Genomic DNA, 19,736 nt, shown 5'->3' with positions numbered 1-19,736 from the left:
TCCAGAAGTATAGCCGGCAACATTGAACGAACATTATTAATTAATGAATATTTTGCAAGATTATAATTAGATGGATAAATACAAAACAAAATAAAAAATAAATAAATTCATTGTTTTTTATTTAATTCTAATGCATATTTTTCTTTGAGAAATTCCAGCTCCATTTTATTTTTTTTCTTTTCAAATTGCAGTTTTTCTTGAGCTAATTTAATTAATATCTTCTGATGTTCAATTTGAAGTTCAGCCAGTTCTTTTTGGGCTTTCACCAGGTCCTTCTTATCCTCTGCTAACTCTTTGAAAGAATGAGATACGTTTTGCTTCTTTCCTGTAAAGTTAAAAAGACTTGTGAAAATTGTTAACAAACAACTCTCATAGAAAAACTGACTTTAATGAGTGTTATGAAAATAATTACTCTGTAATTTTACCTTTTCTCAATGACTCCAGACTTGGGTCTACCTTCCTTTTCATAATATTTAACCTTTTGTCATCATTGCCTGAAATAATATTACATAATTTAAATTCTTTTAAAATTATGTCTGTATTCAATTCACATATTGTATGGGTCCTAAGATTATTTGCACACTGCAAATCTATTCATCAGGGTTGATGCAGTGATAATATCAAAGAACCTTACCATTTTCTACCTGTGGTGAGTCAACTACTATCATATCTATCGGTTGCATCTCTGTATTAATGGATGCTGACTCTTGCTGCTCCTTCATAAACACTGCATCTCCGTCATAAATAGTGTATAGCCCTTCCAGTGAGGGTCCAATTATTGTTTTGACCTTTTCAATTACAGGGTCACGGCTACCAGATGACTCTGGAGGTGGACCTCCTCCTGTAAACAACATCTTTTTGAAATTATCTGTCAACAAACAAAGCAGTATGCATCACTGCTAACAGTATTCTGAACACTTACCTGTACGATTAATTTCTTTTTTATGTAAAGCTTCTTCTCTTTTTGCATCCTTTACCAATTTCTCAAATGTATTTTTACAGTCTAAACTGCTAGCTTCTGTTGCCTGTGCAACCTGGTTCCAGTCCTGCCCATACTCTTCCACTGCATTGAGTTGCAAAGGTGCTAAAAAAAATTGTAGATTAATTTTAAATTGTTTATTTTTTAAGTGTATTATGGAATTAATTGGTAGGTACAACTAATGAATATCTTACCTCTGATAGCCATTTTTTCATTAGAGTGCATCTTTTTCACTTTAACTTTTTGGTTTTTGTAACAAGACAACAGTTTGTCTGCCGTTCTGGGGGAGAAATTAGTTTGCGAGTTGTACTCAGCAGTTAACCTTTGCCAAGCCATTTGCTTGTCTTTTGCTGTAGCCCCATCTGTTCTTTTATTTTCTATTATGGGGTATTTTTCTATTAGCTTTAAAAGATGCATTATTTCCGCAGTAGAAAAATTAGGTCCCCTGGATTTCTTCATCGTATTGTTCATACTACTGCACAATTTGATATATGTATTTAAAAATAACACGCACACCGCACAATCGCAAACAAACTCGGAAACACAACACCTCCGAGCACAACACAGTTAAAACTTAAAACAAAACTGACACTGACAAGTGACAGGAAGCACGTTTTTTTGTACACGAAATCACGCTTAACATAACAACGGAACGTAAGGAATGAATAGTGAGTGAATGATGGGCTTAATCTTGATTTAGTTAAATCGAACGTAATTTTAGGACGTGCAAGACAACACCGATGAGATTTAAGTTAAACCGGGTTTAAGAACTAAATCTAGCGTTAATAGAATCAAGATTTTAAAAATTTTGCTGCAAGTGGCCCTAAGAATGATTAAATGCCCAAAAAAAACTTCGGTACCTAAGGGCTAATTTAAAAAAATTTCTACCTATCTGCCTTTGAAGTCCAATTTTAGCAAAAGTAGCCCGTTAAGTACTACTTTTTTTTAATGATTATGAAAGCTGAGAGTCTGGCGCAGTTTTTAGATTTACTTAGGAGCCATGAAACTACCTATTCAGATTTTAAATTTAAATTTGAAATTTTAAGACATAATTTACTGACTGTAATTTTTTGCTTCGTACCATAATTTTTCAAACTTCCATCAAAGTTACGAAGACGAATGTTTTAAGCATTAAAGTACAATACATTAGAATGGAGTTGCAAAAAAAATATCTCGAAAATGTGTTATACTTTTTTTTTAGAATTTTTTTAAGTTGTGTAGGTCAATAATTCTCAAAGAACAATGCCCATTTTTCACCTGAACATGTATAGAAATGAAACAAATCTTAAAATTTAGCTTATTTTATTGTGAACTCATTACGCTTATCATTTTTTTATCAGAGACGTAGGAAAAAAAGATTTTTGTTATTTTTCTAAACTCGTACAAACTTCTTAAAAAATGAAATTATGGTTTTTGAACGTTATCTGTAGAGTTGCTACGTTCCGTTTTACTTGCTGGCGAGTGACGACTGGAGACTGACTTTTACTATTTTAACTAGTTTTATTACTGTTTGTTATATTTTAAGTACTTAATTCTTTTACCTAAATAGTAAAATATTATGAACATTTATTAAAGTCAAGTAAAAAATAATACGAACATTATCAGTTTACGTTTAATTATGATGATGATAGAGTGAAACGGATTGTTTTGACGTTTGACAGCCGCCTGTCATATTCGAATCGGCGCAGTCTCTTTCGTTTTGCGTTTGCGTCTCGTTGTTTTACATTTGTTTACATTTCCAGAAAAATATATTATGTATATATTTTAATAGAAAACAATGTATCTAGTAGAGCTGGCATCATTGAATATTGTTGTAATTGTTTGGTCGGGCGCAGAACTATTGGGTGTTGTGTACCTTGGATGGGCTAGATACGAAGAGAATATATCTGCTCCTGCTGAACGGTTGGATGATGTTGTAGTAAGAGATATAGATTTCGATTTATGAATAAAAATATACCTTCTTATATTAATGTTTCATTTATGATTCCTGTTTTACCCAGATAAGAAAGTTGCTTTACTGTAGGCAAGACTGTAGGTCAGTATTTGATCCACATTATTTTCTTCGCGAGCGAATAACTAGTTCAGAATAAAGTATTGCAATCCTTTTAGTGATTACTCATAAAAATATATTTTTACTAAAAGTAGGTAGGTTCTTTACAAAATGTAGTGATTACCTAACCTACATACTCATTGGCACTACCAGCATAGGTACATTTTGCCTGAGTGAAAGCTCTCTGTAATTAATAGGTAGAATGATATAATTAATTAACTTTTAACCTTCCGTATACGAGGTGGGGTATGACATACCCCAGCGGTAAAAAAATCGTTGCAATTTTTAAACGAAAAAAACGCGTAAGTTGGTTTTCTCAGTAGCTGTAAATGCGACGTTGCCGCTCCGATCCGTGCAAAGCATTCAGTCCGGCGTCTGCCACAGATCGTGTGACACGTACGTAAAGTGCGCTGGGTATCACACACCCCACCTTGTATAGCGCGTCACCCAAAAGGTAAGCGTAACTACTTCTGTTTTTTAATCATTTATATGTTTATTTCGGTGTTTAACGTGATGAAATATTGTTTTCAGGTAATAGTTTAACTAAAACATGTCTGGGTTATCAGCAAAAGATATATTACGAGCGCTAACAGGAGAAGACGATGATGATATTGAGCCAGAACAAGAATCGGATGGTGATGCAGATCATATCAGTGCTCAAAGCAATACAGATAGTGAAGTGGATGCGGACATACCGTCTTCGGATTCAGACAGTGATAACTTACCACTCTCGAGGTTGCAACAAGCTAGTCATACCGAATATTATAAAGGTAAAGATGGGGTAAAATGGCAAAAAAATCCATACCGGCTTACAGTTCGCACCAGAGCTGAAAATATTATTTATCATCTACCTGGCGTAAAATCAGTTGCGAGAGACAAGAAGTCACCTATTCAGTGTTTTTCTTTATTTATTACTGATGACTAGCTAAAAAACCCGGCTTCGCCCGGGAGTTGATATGAGATGACGTGGTAGAGTCGAATTAAAAAAATAAACTATGACGTAAAAAGTAAAAAAAAAAAGTTTATTGAAAACGTTTTCTCATTATTTACAATACTTGTTTATAAACAACATTTTTCATTTTATTGTCCGGAGTATAATATATACATAATTTTTTCGGATTTCCTACTCTTGAGCAAGCTACATATAGCTGACCGTGAGAGAAGCAGGATTCTTTGAGGTTAATGCCACAACATTATTTTAAAGTTTGTCCTTGCGCTTTGTTAATTGTAAAACTAAAGGCTAATTTTATTGGAAACTGCAGTCTTTTAAATTGAAATGGCAATTCCGAAGAGATCAGAGGTATTCTAGGTATAAATACTGTCTGTCCTTTGGTCTTCCCAGAAATAAGTTCAGCTTCAATGATATTATTCGATAGCTGTTTTACGATCATTCTAGTTCCATTACATAATTTTGGGGAGTTGAGATTTCTGAGTAGTATGATTGGAGTTCCAATTTTCAGACGAAGGCAGTGTAATGGCATTCCTGGTACTTGTAAAGAGTTTAGAAATTCAGTGGGGAAGTTTTTCGCTGTTCAAATTAAACTAACTCTGGTGAGCGACACCGGGCTCTTATATATTCAGAGACACTTCAGAGAGCTAGGCTCTAGAATATTCGAGAAAATTTGAAAATATTTTCTCTCTCACACCTTCTAGAGTATTCTGGTCATTATCGTCCGCCATAATAAAAGGTTCTATAGCGGTAGCATTTGTAGTAAAAGCGCGAAATTTAAAAACCTTAATTTTTTAATGTTTTGAGAACTAATTTGGATAACTAATTTTATGTCGCTTTAACTCCAAAATATAAGTTAGCTAATGACGTATAAATACACAAAATTTAATAACTTTATTATAGCAACAAATTAAATTTAAGACTTTATTGAAATTGGAATTTTAAATTTCATGTCACTACTACAAATGCTACAATTGCTCGCAACGCTTTTGGAAATTCAACCCAAACAATCGTTGTCCTGAATGAAGTTTAAATATTCGATAACAGATGGCGCCACTATGTAGGGTTGGAAAGTTCCTTATATCTTTAGAAACACGCCCTTTAGATTAAAACGGGAACTTTCTAGCTTCTGTAGCGGTAGCGTATGAAGTAAAGGCACGAAATTTAAAAACCTAAATTTTTAAATATTTTGAGAACTAATTTGGATAACTAAAATTATGTCACTTTAACTCCAAAATATACGTTAAATAATGACGTCTAAATACACAAAATTTAAATTTAAGATTTTATTGAAATTGGAATTTCCTATTTCGCGCCACTACTACACATGCTGCAATGGCTCACAACTATGGAGACTATAATACTATTGTGTATAGTCTCCGAAGTTCAAATATTCGATAACAGATGGCGCCACTGCACTTAATTTCCATGTTGAATGGTCGGAAAGTCCCTTATATTTTTAAAAACATGCCCTTTAGATTAAAACGGGTACTTTCTTGTTCGAGGGGGGACAAAGGGCTATCACACCACATAAGTCCCTTTATCGTGTCGGGACTCCTTTTTAAGTTTTATCGGCACGCACATTTTATCGACTTAGTTTTATTATATATATAGATATGATTGCTGATATCGTGAATTACACCAATGAGAAAATTCGTTTGCAATCTACTAACGACCCTCAAAAATCTGAAACAACACTGACAGAAATGAAGGCACTGTTTGGATTGCTTTTTCTATCTGGTTTAGCGCGTTCTAGTCGTCAAAATACAATCGACTTATGGGCCACAGACGGTACTGGAATGGATGTGTTTCGAGACACATTGTGTAGAAATAGATTTGTTTTCTTACTGAAAAATTTGAGATTTGATAGCGCTGCTACACGAAGTGAGAGAATAATGATAGATCGATTAGCCCCGATTAGAAGTATATTTGAACAATTTGTAAAAAATTCTCAAGATGTTTACATTCCGTATGAAAACCTTACTTTGGATGAAGAACTAGTAGCTTTTAAAGGACGTTGCGGTTTCCGCCAATATATACCATCTAAACCAGCAAAATACGGTATCAAAATTTATGCTTTGGTGGACAATAAGACCTATTACACCCTAAATATGGAAATATATTGCGGCAAGCAACCTGAGGGTCCTTATGCTATTAGCAATAAACCCTACGACGTAGTTGATCGACTGGTACAATGTGTTTCACAAACTTCACGAAATGTTACTATGGATAATTTTTTCACAAGTTACGAGAGCACTAATCATTTACTGAAAGATCATAAACTAACTGTAGTCGGAACCTTACGTGCTAATAAAACTTGTATACCACCTGTATTCAAAACAAACCGTGAATTATATACTACCAAATTTGGATTCCAAAAAGATATTACAATCTTATCCTATGTACCAAAGCCACGTAAAATAGTGTATATGATGTCGTCTTTGCATCATGATAAAGAAATCGATGTTGAAACAGGAAGTCAGCAAAAACCAGCTATTATTACATTCTACAATCAGACTAAAAGCGGCGTTGATGTTGTCGATAAATTATCGAGAACTTACGATGTTTCACGTAATTCTAAGCGTTGGCCTCTGACGATATTTTTCGCTTTACTCAATCATGCTGGTATAAATAGTATGATTATACACATGCTCAATAATGGTATTGAGAAAAATAAAACTAACTTGAGATGTAAATTCATTCGGGAATTAGGTTTGTCTTTAGTAAGATCCCACCTAGAAACAAGAAGGCAGAACCAAAGACTTCCTAGGAAACTGCGCCAAAGAATTGAAAAGTATTTTCAAAAACCCCTTGAAAACTTACAAGAACCGCCGGCAAAAAGGTCTAATACAATGCAAAGATGCTCACTTTGTCCTAGACAAAAAGATAGGAAAACTAGGTACATTTGTAAAAAATGTAATAAGCCTATATGTATGGAACATGCAGATTTTTATTGTCAAGACTGCGGAAACTTAAGTGATTAAGATTTGATTAATTATTGTTTGTTTTTACTAAATTGTTAATGTTTAAAACTAGTTATATTGTAGTCTTATAAATTAAGAAGACTGATTCTAATATTATGTGCCATTTGATTTTAGTCCTCAAGAAAAGGTTTAATAGATTATAGTTAGAAGAAAAAGTTAAGTTTTTGTACTTTTATTAATAAAAGTCTATTGTAATGTAAAAATAACATTTGTTTTACTTAATTCAATTCATTATTAGATATAAAAACATATTTATTATTATTTAACAATCTTAAATATCAATTATGCTAATTTTACTACCTTTCATGTTTGGGGTATATCAAACCCCACCTAGTATAGCATGATGAGATTAGTCACCTCGTATACGGAAGGTTAAATACCTACTTGGTACATATGTACTGCCTACATATTTCCATAGCTATTTGTGTTGATAATTTGCCCGCGACAATTCCTAACCTACAAAGTAGTAATTCGTATTTTTTAAAATTCCTGGCGTTTAACTGGTAAAAGTGAAAACAGGGAATTATTCCCTAATCAAGCACGCAGTATTCCTGCTATACTTGCGGTCTATACATAAACTTTCTTTATCAGGTTTTCAAATGTATGGAAGGTGGGCATTGTCCTTTAAGTAAAAAATTGATATCTCGAAAACTACAAAAAATCGCGGAACATACATGGGAGTGTTTCGGATGCTCCAAGGGGTGTTCTATCTCAGGACTTCTGCTTGACACTATTTTTTGAGACACCCTGTATATAGCTGAGACCCACTCACTCACTCACTGACTCATTGACATAATTGTTCTCCCAGAAGGAGGGTTGGGGGGTGAAAGTCGTTTACGGGAAAAGTGAGGGAGTGGTTTTGGTGAGTATGGGAAAATTCCGAAATCTGGGCAAACTGCTCCTCATCAATGAGTGACCCAACGGCCTGGCCAAACAGTGGGGAATAGGGGCGTGGTTCTTAATATAATTTTGGAATACACCCTGGGCAGATTCACGAAAAGCTGAAAAAAAGATGGCCGCCATACAAAATACACTTGTGAATATTCTAAATTGAATTTGGACTTCGTTATGTGTGATTATCTAAATGTTCATGATACGGAAAAACCGTCGCCTCGTATAATAATTTTCTGTTTAAACGAAAACAAATAAATTTTATCTGCAAGAAAACATATATTTTGTGATGGAACCTTCCAGTGTTGCCCTCCACCCTTTGACCAATTATATGTGATACACGGAAATGTTGGCAGCTCTCAAAGTACAACAAATGTTGTGCCTTTACTTAACGCATTGTTGAGTGATAGAAAAACGGAAACATATGATTTATTTTGCAAATTAGTGGAATTAATAAGCAGCGACATATGCGTAGGTCATTTTTTAGATATTGTTAAATAAAATATTTTTAAGCAGTGTGATAACATCTTTAGGTACTTCATTTTATTATGAGGGGATTCTGATGAACCTAGTGAACTCATCGGTTCATCCCCCAGGGGATCCTAGTGAACTCATCGGGCTAGGGGATCCTGGTGGCCGAAATGATGGTTAAAGGTTTTAATTTCCTTTTTTAAGGTAATCGACATAGATCCGTCACGAAGTAAAGGCAGAAGAATATTAATAAGATTATTCCAAATAAAGAAAACAGTTTATCACCTGAACCTTCAACATCCGGCTTAAGCAAATTGCCAATGACTAGCAACTTTTCAAATTCACATGACAAAGAAAACTACTTCAACGATGACGTTATTGACGATGGTGACTTTTCACCCGCTTCTGATGATGATAGAACATACACACCCGCAAAGTTAATATGCCGTATCTCAAGCTAAAGTTTATCTTCATCTTCGAGTTCATCTTCATCTTCAAGCTCATCTTCGAAAACTTCTCCATCTTCTATGCCTGTACACAAATCATCTACAACACCTACAACTTTTTTTGCAACTGATTCACCAAATATCAGTCAAGTCACCACTGAAAATGCTAATATAACTGAAAATAATTCCGAATTAGTTATTTACTGCGAGTATAATAATATGGAGATGATTAGTACTACAAATGAACGTTCTGATGCACGAATATTCTTTTCTTCTGATACAAATAGCCAAAGTACTGGGAGTGTACATACTACCGTTGCAATGGATATCTTATCGGCTCTTGATATCAATAAACCAAAGAAAAAAAGAAATTTGGAATCTTGGCAAATCAAGTTTTGGAAACGACCCTGACAAAACAAAAGTACGCATTTGCCAGTACGTAATAATAAAGTAAATCACAAGTTCATTTACAAATAATTCATGATGAGACATCTGAACAACGGTCAGATATGGGGAGTCTGGAGGATGTTTACATTCAAGCCGGACGGGCCGAAGGAAGCATCCAATCCGGTGACGTTTCGGAGAGAGCGAAAGCCCTGCTTAGAAGTATGCCCACTGACGTCAGGAAGGTAGGGGAACAGACATCCCTCGTCGACTTAACCTTCCTCAAATCGGGGGATGACAGAAGAAGGGTTGCCGGGATTATAGAGCGGGTTCTCATGATCCACACAGAAAATTCAGGGATCTCCCGGATGACACCCTCTGAGAAGAGGGGAGTTTTCCGTTACCAGGTAATAGGAACTACCTCCTCTGGCAGCTCGTCAAGTACCTCACCGCTCTAGCCTCCCTCCAAAATACAGAGACTGCCCACTCAGAAGACTCCGAAAAAACCCACATTGGAGAGGCTGCCGGAATTGGACAACGGGGTAATTCTAAGCCCCAAATTTCCCGGACTCCCCAAATGCGTTATCAGATACGGGAGGTACGGCATTACTCCGGAGATGGTCTCAAAGGTAAGGACTGAGTACCCCGATAAAACTCTGAATCAAGTTATATACATCTGCCTACGGAAAACAAAAGAGGGCCGCAAGGTTCCTACCTTATACAACTTAACTAATTAATATCAACAATCCTATATAACCATATTATTGAATTTTGATTTTAATTGTTATATAAGCACTTCCAGTTATATAATACTAGTAACTAGTAAAAGACACTTTCGCCCCATCTGGGGCTATTGCATCTAAAAATCCCTTATAGAAGTACTTTATAGAAGTATCATTTACGCGTAGAAATTATTCAAAATGTCATTGAACGGTGCTGGAACATTAAATTAGATAAAATTTCCTAAACGGTGTCTTACATTTTAGCTTATAATTACATTAAATGTAAATGTTATGATCAGATAAATATGCAGTTAAAAGTATTATGTCGCATTAGCACTTGTTGACCTTTGGTGATATTGGTGTGTGTTTTTAAAAACATAATTTTAAAAATAAAAGAACTGACGGTACAACCAACCAAGCTACGAACGAGGCTTGGATAAGCCTGTTCTCAATATAATTCAACGGGAAATATGTACAGGTTAGTTAAATAAACAGAAACATGCCATATTTTATCATTATGATAACTACCACATGGTCAACTATACATATATCTACATTTTATCGTAGGAGTAAAGATGCTCTCATGAGAGTCTGGGAGAAAATTAAAAGTGAAGCAAAAACGAACTCGAGAAACAGGAGTTGTGCAATTTGAACCGGTGGAGGACCATCAACTATGAAAACAGACCCAATATTAGAACAAGTCTGTGAATTAATGGGTCGAGGTTGCAGTGGTATTGCTGATGTTTTAGACTCAGATTCAGTTATCACTATCCCAATTTCATCCATCAATACAAATGTTATTGATCCAGAACTGACCAGCGAAGAATCGCAGCATTTTAGATGCTGAACTGGTTACGGTAAGTACTGCCAGATATATAATTTTTATTCAATCAACAATTTAATTATAGCTTAGGCAATATTTGTACTGTATTAAGTTAATAAAGTGTAAAAGGATTTTTCTATCTTTTTTTTTCTTCTTAAATTACTTTTTCACTTAATACTCAAGCCGATCAGATCTTGACGAACAAGATGATTCTTTTGTACACAGGGTGTCCCAAAAAGTAGTGATGAACGGAAGCTGGGAGATAGAGGACCTAGAGGGCTATCCGAATCACCCCCATGTATGTTATGCGATTTTTCGCATTTTCGGCTGCACAAGATGCTTGTTTGTGTGCTAAGCTGAAAGATAGTCCAATTCAGCATGGTAACATTTACTATCGTTAGATCTTCGAATGGAATAAAATAAAGAATTAAATGCCATAACATTTATTCGATCGATGAATAATTTTTTCTAAACCATCGAAAAAATATATGTATATTTTTTCTTGGGCCTCAAAATGCGCTGAAATTACCAGGAACATACCCTTACAAGGAACTGAGTGCCAGCGTTTAGGCGACATAACTTTTAACCAAATTACGCCGATACGCTGAAGTCCAAAAGAGTTGCATGCTAGCCCTGTCTTCAATTCCTTGAAAACTAATACTATCTACCTACGGGTCCTCTTCTAATCAAGAACATTTGGCTCGTATGGACTACGCCTTGGGCACAGTTTCTCACGGCTTACTACTTCAACGAGAGGCATTAACAGACACATTGAAGGTTTTACCCAATAGGTACCCAGCCATGAAACAGGATCTAAAAGACATTTTAACAGACACAACCTTGAAATCTATATCAGATGACTTGCTGCAATATGTGTGCGATAGAAGAGCGGAGGTTGCTCTGTTCAATACAGAGAAGGAATGCTTTCCTTCCAAAAGAGGAATATCAGGCAGCTCTGCTTAGTACAACTGCAATCCCTCCATCGACCACACATCTTTTCTGCGAAACAGGACTAGCAGAACTGATGAAGAAACCGTCTCAACAAATCTTTTTTCGCCAACCAAATAAGAAGCCTTTTCATCCAAACTCCTATTCCTCACGTCAGATTCAAACATCACCTTACAATAATTCACCCATCCGATTCTGATGAGGATTCTTCTGGTGAAGATGAGCAGGCCTCTGTTGATCCCTTAGCTGCTGGTCCATCGCGTTCGCAAAACAAACGCAAAAGTATACCTGTCCGTTTAAACTGGCAAGACAAATCTCTAGATTATAATGAAGCTGATTGCGCCTTTTTGGGAGATCAAAATATTCCTCAAGAAATTAAAAATTTGGTAACACCTCTTCAGTTCTTCTTATATCTTCATATTATCAGTCGAAACAAGGAATCCACTGCGTTGGAACTGTACGGCAAAATAGGTTACCTATCTGCAGACTACCAGATAAAAAAGCTTTGATGAAGACATCAGTTCCTCGAGGTACCTATGAGGACGACGTCACGACGGAGTTGACTTTTCCGCTACTGTCTGGAAAGACAATAAAGTGGTTACTCTTTTATCTACATACGTAGGATCACAACCCAACCCAACCAAAATATCAAAGTTTTTTTTAATTACGCTCCCTACGTTTAATTAACGAGTAAAGCTAGCTGATAAGAGTGTGTATAGTCTATAGCTCTTATAACACAATTTTTGTTTTAGATGCCAAGACCTAAGACGAACGGAAATTTTGCAGTGCGGGTTGTCGAACGACAAAGAAATTTTTTTTCTCGGTGCAAGTTCTGATGGAAAGTGTGAACACGGCATAGTAGAAATTAAATGCCCGTCGTCAGCATATGGAATGGACCCAGAAGAAGCGATACGACAAAAAAAAGTAGACTTTTGGAAATACGCTTCGAATTCGAACCAATTAGTTGTGAACCCAAAACATAAATGATATTTCAGAATTCAAGGTCAGGGAAAGACAGGTCTTTGCTATTTGGACGGGTCCTGGAAAAATAAAATATGAATTTATAGCCAAAGTCGATCAATTTTGGAAGGAGAATATGGAAACACATTCGGATAATAAAAACTGCCTGCTTCCAGAATTGATTGATCCAAGATTCAAAAGAAATATGGAACTACGGGAACATTCATCACATTGCCATAGTAATAGTTATAATGAAAACTAAGAATCAATAAAAAAATGTTTTTCGTGAGTTTTATCCATTTTTATATATTTTACCTTTCTCTACCCTACCCTACTATACCCAATTCTACCTTACCAAACTTTACGCGGGAGGCGCTCCCGCCCCACACCGCACCTATATACTAACACATTTTATCAATTTGAACCATTGATTCAGTTTTGTTAGTGTTATTGTTGTTGTTTTAAATTTAGTTTTTGTAACGTTTATTACAATGCCAGGACCAAATACCGTTTTACGCAGACATGGTAGAAAAATGGTATACGATGTGTACTGTTTCATGGAGAAAGAAGCTCAAACTGAAAAAGAGACGGTAAAACTGCTGCAGAAGCTACTAAAATGTCAGAAAGAACATTTAGACGTATAGTCAAAAAAGGTAGAAATTCCGAATTCCTCACTGTCTTTAGGACACCGAGAAAAAAGAGGAATAGAACAAAGTTGATTACAGATATCGATACTTTTGATCCCCAATTACCACATGACAAATAAAAAGCTACCCCACAGTAGAAAAGCTTAGAAAAAAATTAAAAGATGACATCAATTTTAATGGGTCGGAGCGCAGTCTGTGCAGGATTTTATATGACTTAGGGTTCCGGTGGAAAAAAGCCGAAAAAAATAGAAAACTATTAATCGAAAAATCCAACATTAAATTACTAAGGATATAGTTCCTTAGAAATCTTAGTAAATACGGGGACGAAGGAAGACCAATTATTTACACAGATGAATCCTATGTTAATTCATCTCATTTAGGTATGTAACAATTATTATCATACTTTTCTCGAATATTTGTGTCCTGTGAAATTGTCTAGGCTTTACGAGAGATATCATTATGAAAAATAATCATTATATCTCTTATTACAGGTTCTAAAGCGTTGTCAGATGGATCACTTAAGGGGCTTAAAAACCCATTTCGAAAGGGCAAAGGATTTTTCTCGTGTTCTCAATGCACTGCTCTTATTTAAAGCTGGAACAAAGTCGGGGGACTTTCATGAAAACATGAATAATAATAATTACACCAAGTGGCTTCGCAACCAACTAATACCGAACCTTCCGCCAAATGCGGTGTTATTAATAGACAACACATCGTATCACAACAAGCAGTACGATCCTGCACCTACCTCGAATGCAAAGAAAGCAGACATGCAGAGGTGGTTGACGGAAAAGGGCATAGCATACGAGGAAAGTATGCTCAAACCTCAATTATAAAAATTGATCAAATTGTACAAACCACAGTACAAAAAATACAGTATTGACCAAATACTTGTTCTTCAATTGCTGCCCTACCATCTGGACTTAAGTCCTATAGAAATGGCATGGGCGGCAATCAAAGGTTATGTAGCAAGCAAAAATGTTACGTGGAATGTGACCAGTGCAATGGAGTTAGTAAAGAAGATAGTTTTATTAACCCTTAACATCACTCGCGGGGGAGCAGGGTCCCCCACCGCTCAAATTTTTACGAATATTTTAAGTATTAGAAACGTTACGCGGTGTAGCGTCCGTGTATTCCCAGTGCCGCCCGAGGTCTCGCGGGGAGTGGACATGTGCCGGTGTGCTTAGTTCCAGGGGTACGTGTCGATGGGGGAGCGTAGTCCCCCACGAGTGTAATTTCGTAAGTATATTTTAATTATTTTCCTATGTTTATATATTTTTCTTTTTTTATAGGTTTATCATGCACAATGGATAAAAATTTGAATCCCCTGCAGATAGAACATTTGTTTAATGACTTAGAGTATGAGGAAACCGAGGCAGAGGTTATTTAACCTGAATTATCATAGGATTTGAGTGATGCGGAGTCTGAGGTTAGTGAACACGATACTGAAAGTGAAGAAGAAGTAGACAGTAACTCTGAAAATGAAGATACAAGTACCAATGACTGACAAGACAGTAATGCATTTTATGGCAGAAATAGATACAAATGGTCGAAAGTACCGCCAGCGCAATCACGGGTTCCAGCACATATTTACAACTGCGATGAGACAGGCATTTCCACAGTGCAAGATCCCGGTAATATATTAGCTCCCAAAGGCATGAAAAGAGTAGGTTCCATTACAAGTTGGGAAAGAGGAAAAAATATTACCCTTTTGTGCACCATGAGCGCTGTTGGTGGTTTTGTCACGCACCTCCCAAATTGATGACCCCGACGACACGCAACACTGTGTGCAGTAATGAACATAAGTTATGCCGTCAGATGGTGTAATAGTGAATGAATCAGTTGCTGATGCTTTGCCTAACATTGAAGTAATGGAGATAGGTAATATGGAATTAGAGTCAGCTGATGGTCTTGTGTATCTCGACTGTGGTAAGGACACAATCAGGAGATCATTTCCATTAGAAAGATAGTTGATTTTATTAACGGAGCAAAAAATTGGTTTTCTCGGCAGGACCTACAGAATATGTCGTCTGTAGATTATTGCGAAAATATATCAGAATTGCCAATATCATTTGTAAATTTACAATCGTCATTCGGAGGTAGAGGCTTTAAAAATGCTTTTGCAAGTCAAAAAATCAATAATGACGTATAAAGAGATACGCATGTTTCAAAAACAAAACACTTTGTACTTCAAAGTGACACCATAGTATGTCATGTGCTAACTAATGACTGAAAGGTTGTAATCTCAGAGCAATAACTAAAGCATAAGAGCTTCAAAATTACGATATAAGAGATCTCGATAGATAGACTTTTTGTAGAAATTAATTAATTTACTACGAATAAATTGGAAAATCTTAGTAAAAATGAAATGCACAGTATTTAGGAAATGGCGTGTAGACGAAAATAATGTTCCCGCAGTTGCTTCAAGTTGTTGTTCAGAATATAAAGAAAAAATAAGGTTACTGGAGCAAAAATTAAATTAAAAGGAAAAGTTGTGCAGAAAACATCTTCTTAAAATTAATGCATTACAGAAACAGTTGAAACACCTCAAACAAAAAAATTAAAGTTTAAATGAAAAATATTCTTCTGAAAAACTTAACAATGAAATATAATTTGGGCCATCTACATTAACAGCTCTGTCAGTCTATGAAGATGAATATGATATGTCACCAGGGCCATATCAACCAACAGCAATGTTTATCAATGATGATGTGTTGCCAAAACAATCAATAATAACAAGTGATTCTATTAGGCAGGATGAAAACGACATAATGCAACCTAATTCAGCACCTGATCAATGGACATGTAGATTTAGATACTTTGGATAACATCTCAATTTAATCATTGGTTACACTAACGTCGGTTACTTTACCAGTAATTCTTAGGTTCTTCTCCCCAGATATCCTTGTTGATATTGTCGACAACCCGAACTTGTACTCAACACAAAGAACAGGCAAATGTATTCTAATGACTGTCGAGGAGTTTGAAAGTTTTTCTCGGGATTCTTCTTATCATGGGTATAGTAAACATGCCTTCCTATATAGACTATTGGTCTACAGAATTCAGATATGCTCAAGTGGCTGACGTAATGCCACAGAAACGATTCGAGCTGATTCGACGCAACATTCACTCTGTAGACAACATCAATTCGGATGAGGATAGATATTACAAGATACGACCCTTCATTGAAAAAATCAGAAGAGCAGATGATATACAGGATGTCCCACTGTTGGTATACTAAGCTCAAAGGAGGTTATAGTTTTGCATACGCTGAGTACGTAAAAAATACTTATAAAATTCCAGATTCGTTCTTTTTTCAAATATTCTTAAAACTCTATGTGTACACCCATAACAAGCTACTCGCCCAACTAAGCCACCAGCACGTGCACTCAATGCAGGTAAAACTGCAGGGAACAGGTAGTATTATATCTTATCACAGATATTTTAGTGAAAAAAGTATTTACTCGTTTAGACAACCTAGTATGTGACTACTGTACAAAATGTAAAGTTCAGTTGGAAACTAAACCTGAAGATCCATGTCAGATTCAATACATGTTGCATTTGAAAAAGATAGAATCATATAATGTGCTCAAAAAAAAGCTTTTGGAGTCAGTTCAGAATTATCCTGACACAGAAACACTTGTATTGGAGTTTGATTATGCTCAAAACTTGCCCATACCAAAACTTAACATAACTTCACAATTTTATAAAAGATTATTATGGCTTTTCGACTTCAACATTCACTGTCACAATGATGGATCAAGTTCCTTTTATTGTTTTCTGGAAATTGATTCCAAAAAGGGGCCAAACACTGTGTGTTCTTTCATACATCATTTTGTTAAAGAAAAGTTGCAAGACTTACCTAATATTAAGAAGATAGTATTTTTTTCTGATGCTCGTGGAGGCCAAAATAAAAACATAATAGTAATGTTCTCTACATGGTTGTCCAAAAGCTGAAATATGCCAATTGAACATATATTTCCAGTAAGAGGCCACTCTTATAACCAATGTGACAGAAACTTCGGAAGGTTATGGCATATTGATACAATCTTTGGCAACTATTGAGTCAGCTGAACAATATTTGAAAGTAATGTCATCAGCAAGAAGCAATCCTAGCCCGTTTAATGTATTGATGGCTAGCAACCTTATTGAAGATTGGAATAAAGGTTTACAGGTCTTTTTGTCTAAGACACCCACAAAGTTCGGTTTGCTATACAACAATATGTTAAACTTTACATTAATCCTGAAGGAGTGATTTTATGCATCTCCGGATTTAAATTTTACATTTAAGAAGAATATTTTGCCAGTAAGCAAAAATGATCTGAATTTGAAGCAGGTAGAAACACCTGGAGTAAAAGATGTTAATATTAGGGACGTCTTATCCTTGACACCTTTTATGAAACCTGAAAATACTGAGTGGTTGAAACAGGTCTTGACCTTCCAGGCAGGCGTGGAAGATCAGGCTGGACCGTCCAGGAGGCAAGTTGCAGCTGATTCGGAAGATTCCCTTCAGTCTAGTGAATATTTTGATGAATCTGATTAAAAACATGAAAGTCAGAAAAAATGATTAAGTTGAATATTTTAACGGAGATTGTAAATACACATTAACTTACATTTCTTATTTTATTTTCTTTAAAAATCAATAGCAAAATTAACGTCCTATCTGTTTTACCAGTTCGGTACAACAAGGGCGGATAACACAAGTAAAAAAAGCTTGGTTTTATGATATTTCTGATTGTTTTAAAATAGTCATAATACCTTAATCTTTTTGCTTAATCATGAGACTAAGAAATTATAAAGTAAATGTAAGTCAAATTATAAGTATTAAAATAATGTAAGGCATTACAACTTTCATTATAATTTTTCTCGAAACTCTATTTTACAACATACGCCCTTGTTGCACCCAATGCTTCAATTATAAACTGAACATTAAAAACCACTGTTCTCTAAAATTTTATTTTTCATTATTGAAGCAAAGAAGCGATGTATATTATAATTGCTAATCAGTGGTATTAGTTTTAAATAATCACGTACCTACATTAAATCGTAACTAATGAACAAAATAGATACCTGTAAATAAATGTGAGCGTTCTTTTGTCTTATATTTTCTCACATTTTGGCTTTGCACAGAATAGCAATCAATCAAATAACAATCTCAGTACCTACCTACACATCATATTGTATTTGTTTTTGTGTAATGGATAAATGGATTATTCTAATTCTAATAAATCAAACTATTCACAACAGCATGGAATTTACACGTTCCGAGAATCACGTTTTTTCGAGGCATTATTTGTTTGACAGTGACATTAGACATACTCGGTGACATAGCACAGCACAGACTCGAGACATCTGCCACAGAGTAAGTGATTTAATGACATCTGCGCATCTGCTATGAACTCAGACCACAGAAAATAAAATTTTTATTATGAATGTTATTATAATACTTATGTACTTAACTTGTCTAATATTATTATGAAAGTTACAAAATTTACATCGGGAATATAATATTATTTAAGATATTAGTTCATAACAGTGGCGGCGCAAGATTTAAACTCAATATGAGTGGTGTTGGCTCTAAGTTTTCCGAGGCCCGGGAGGCCCTTTACAGGATAGAATTTTAAATTTAAAAATATGTTATAATATGCGAGTTGTGTATAAGAGAATTCATAATCAATGAGTAATTTTAAACCGTGTGTGGTGAAATTTTGTGTCTTTAGGCGTGAGGCTCTTCGCATCACGAGGTCGGTCGCGGTGGTAGCGCAAACTGTTGCCCAATAAATGTACGCCTTCTTCTGCCTCTGGTTAATAAATGCACGTTGAGACAATATATTATGTAAGTAATACAGGTATTATCGGTATGATCTAACAAGTAAGCGAGTATTACTCACTTTTTGAATAATTAACCTTTTGAACGCCAATGACATCTATAGATGTCATGCGCAATCGTGCCCTGTGCGCCAACGACACCTATACATGCCAAGAAACAGATCATAGATAAATACAAAATAAACATATTAAACCTTTACTTTTACTTGTTTTATTTATACAGTTTATGAACTGAATCCCCAGTTATTACATAATTATACACAGTAAACAAAATTGCCAAGTAGTTATTCAAATATTTGATGACAAAAAATAACTTAATTAATGGCTAAAAAAGCATGTTCTCTCGCGCCAATGACATGTATACGTGCCTACTAGTGATGTAGTGTAATATTCAAGTAACTTCATTAAAATTTCAGCGAAATTACTCTAATTCGCTTAATTTTTGTAATAACTACAAAAAAAATATATAAGCTTAGTCACTGAGAAAAAAGGTAAATACTACATTCTTTGGTATAATACCATATTGTCTATATTGTGGATATTGTTGATTTGAATATTTTCCTTTTCGCCAATCATGCGCATCCCTAGCACAGTATCGATATGCAATCCCTTCTGCGCCATTGACATGAATAGATGTCGGACTGGTGACGTCG

The 19,736-nt window shown here is 35.3% G+C and overlaps 2 protein-coding genes and 1 pseudogene across 6 annotated transcripts in view; 1 reads left to right on the top strand and 2 right to left on the bottom strand.

Annotated features, from left to right (window-relative positions):
* Nucleotides 1–19,736, bottom strand: part of LOC149476771 (E3 ubiquitin-protein ligase SH3RF1-like) — a 386,219-nt gene that overhangs the window by 308,127 nt on the left and 58,356 nt on the right. The window lies entirely within an intron of this gene.
* On the bottom strand, nt 5–18,537 carry LOC149476775 (uncharacterized). Of its 5 annotated transcripts, none has more exons than XM_089711282.1 (6): nt 18,325–18,537; nt 1,174–1,552; nt 923–1,084; nt 635–841; nt 426–494; nt 5–325 (listed from the first exon to the last, which is right to left on the bottom strand). In XM_089711282.1, exons 2-6 carry the CDS (start codon nt 1,448–1,450, stop codon nt 108–110), a joined length of 933 nt encoding a protein of 310 aa, XP_089567408.1. In that variant the 5' UTR covers nt 1,451–1,552; nt 18,325–18,537; the 3' UTR covers nt 5–107. The 5 variants fall into 5 exon arrangements, with proteins under 5 accessions (XP_089567408.1, XP_089567407.1, XP_089567405.1 ...); XM_089711281.1 differs by having other exon boundaries at nt 1,174–1,614; nt 18,421–18,533; XM_089711279.1 differs by having other exon boundaries at nt 1,174–1,529; nt 18,421–18,531.
* On the top strand, nt 13,031–14,441 carry LOC149476776 (uncharacterized; annotated as a pseudogene).

Source organism: Colias philodice, chromosome 26, assembly GCF_061535455.1.
Source record: "Colias philodice isolate Cphi_HAF_F1 chromosome 26, ilColPhil1 Martin Lab GWU primary, whole genome shotgun sequence".
Taxonomy (NCBI): domain Eukaryota; kingdom Metazoa; phylum Arthropoda; class Insecta; order Lepidoptera; family Pieridae; genus Colias; species Colias philodice.
The sequence above is the reverse complement of the archived record's forward strand: the minus strand, read 5'-3'. Positions and strand labels throughout refer to the sequence as shown.

Coding starts and splice junctions, on each gene's coding strand:
- LOC149476775 (XM_089711279.1), bottom strand. Junction 842..922: donor AAAAGAAATTAATCGTACAG/GTAAGTGTTCAG, acceptor TGTTGTTTACAG/GAGGAGGTCCACCTCCAGAG. Junction 495..634: donor CTCACCACAGGTAGAAAATG/GTAAGGTTCTTT, acceptor ATATTATTTCAG/GCAATGATGACAAAAGGTTA.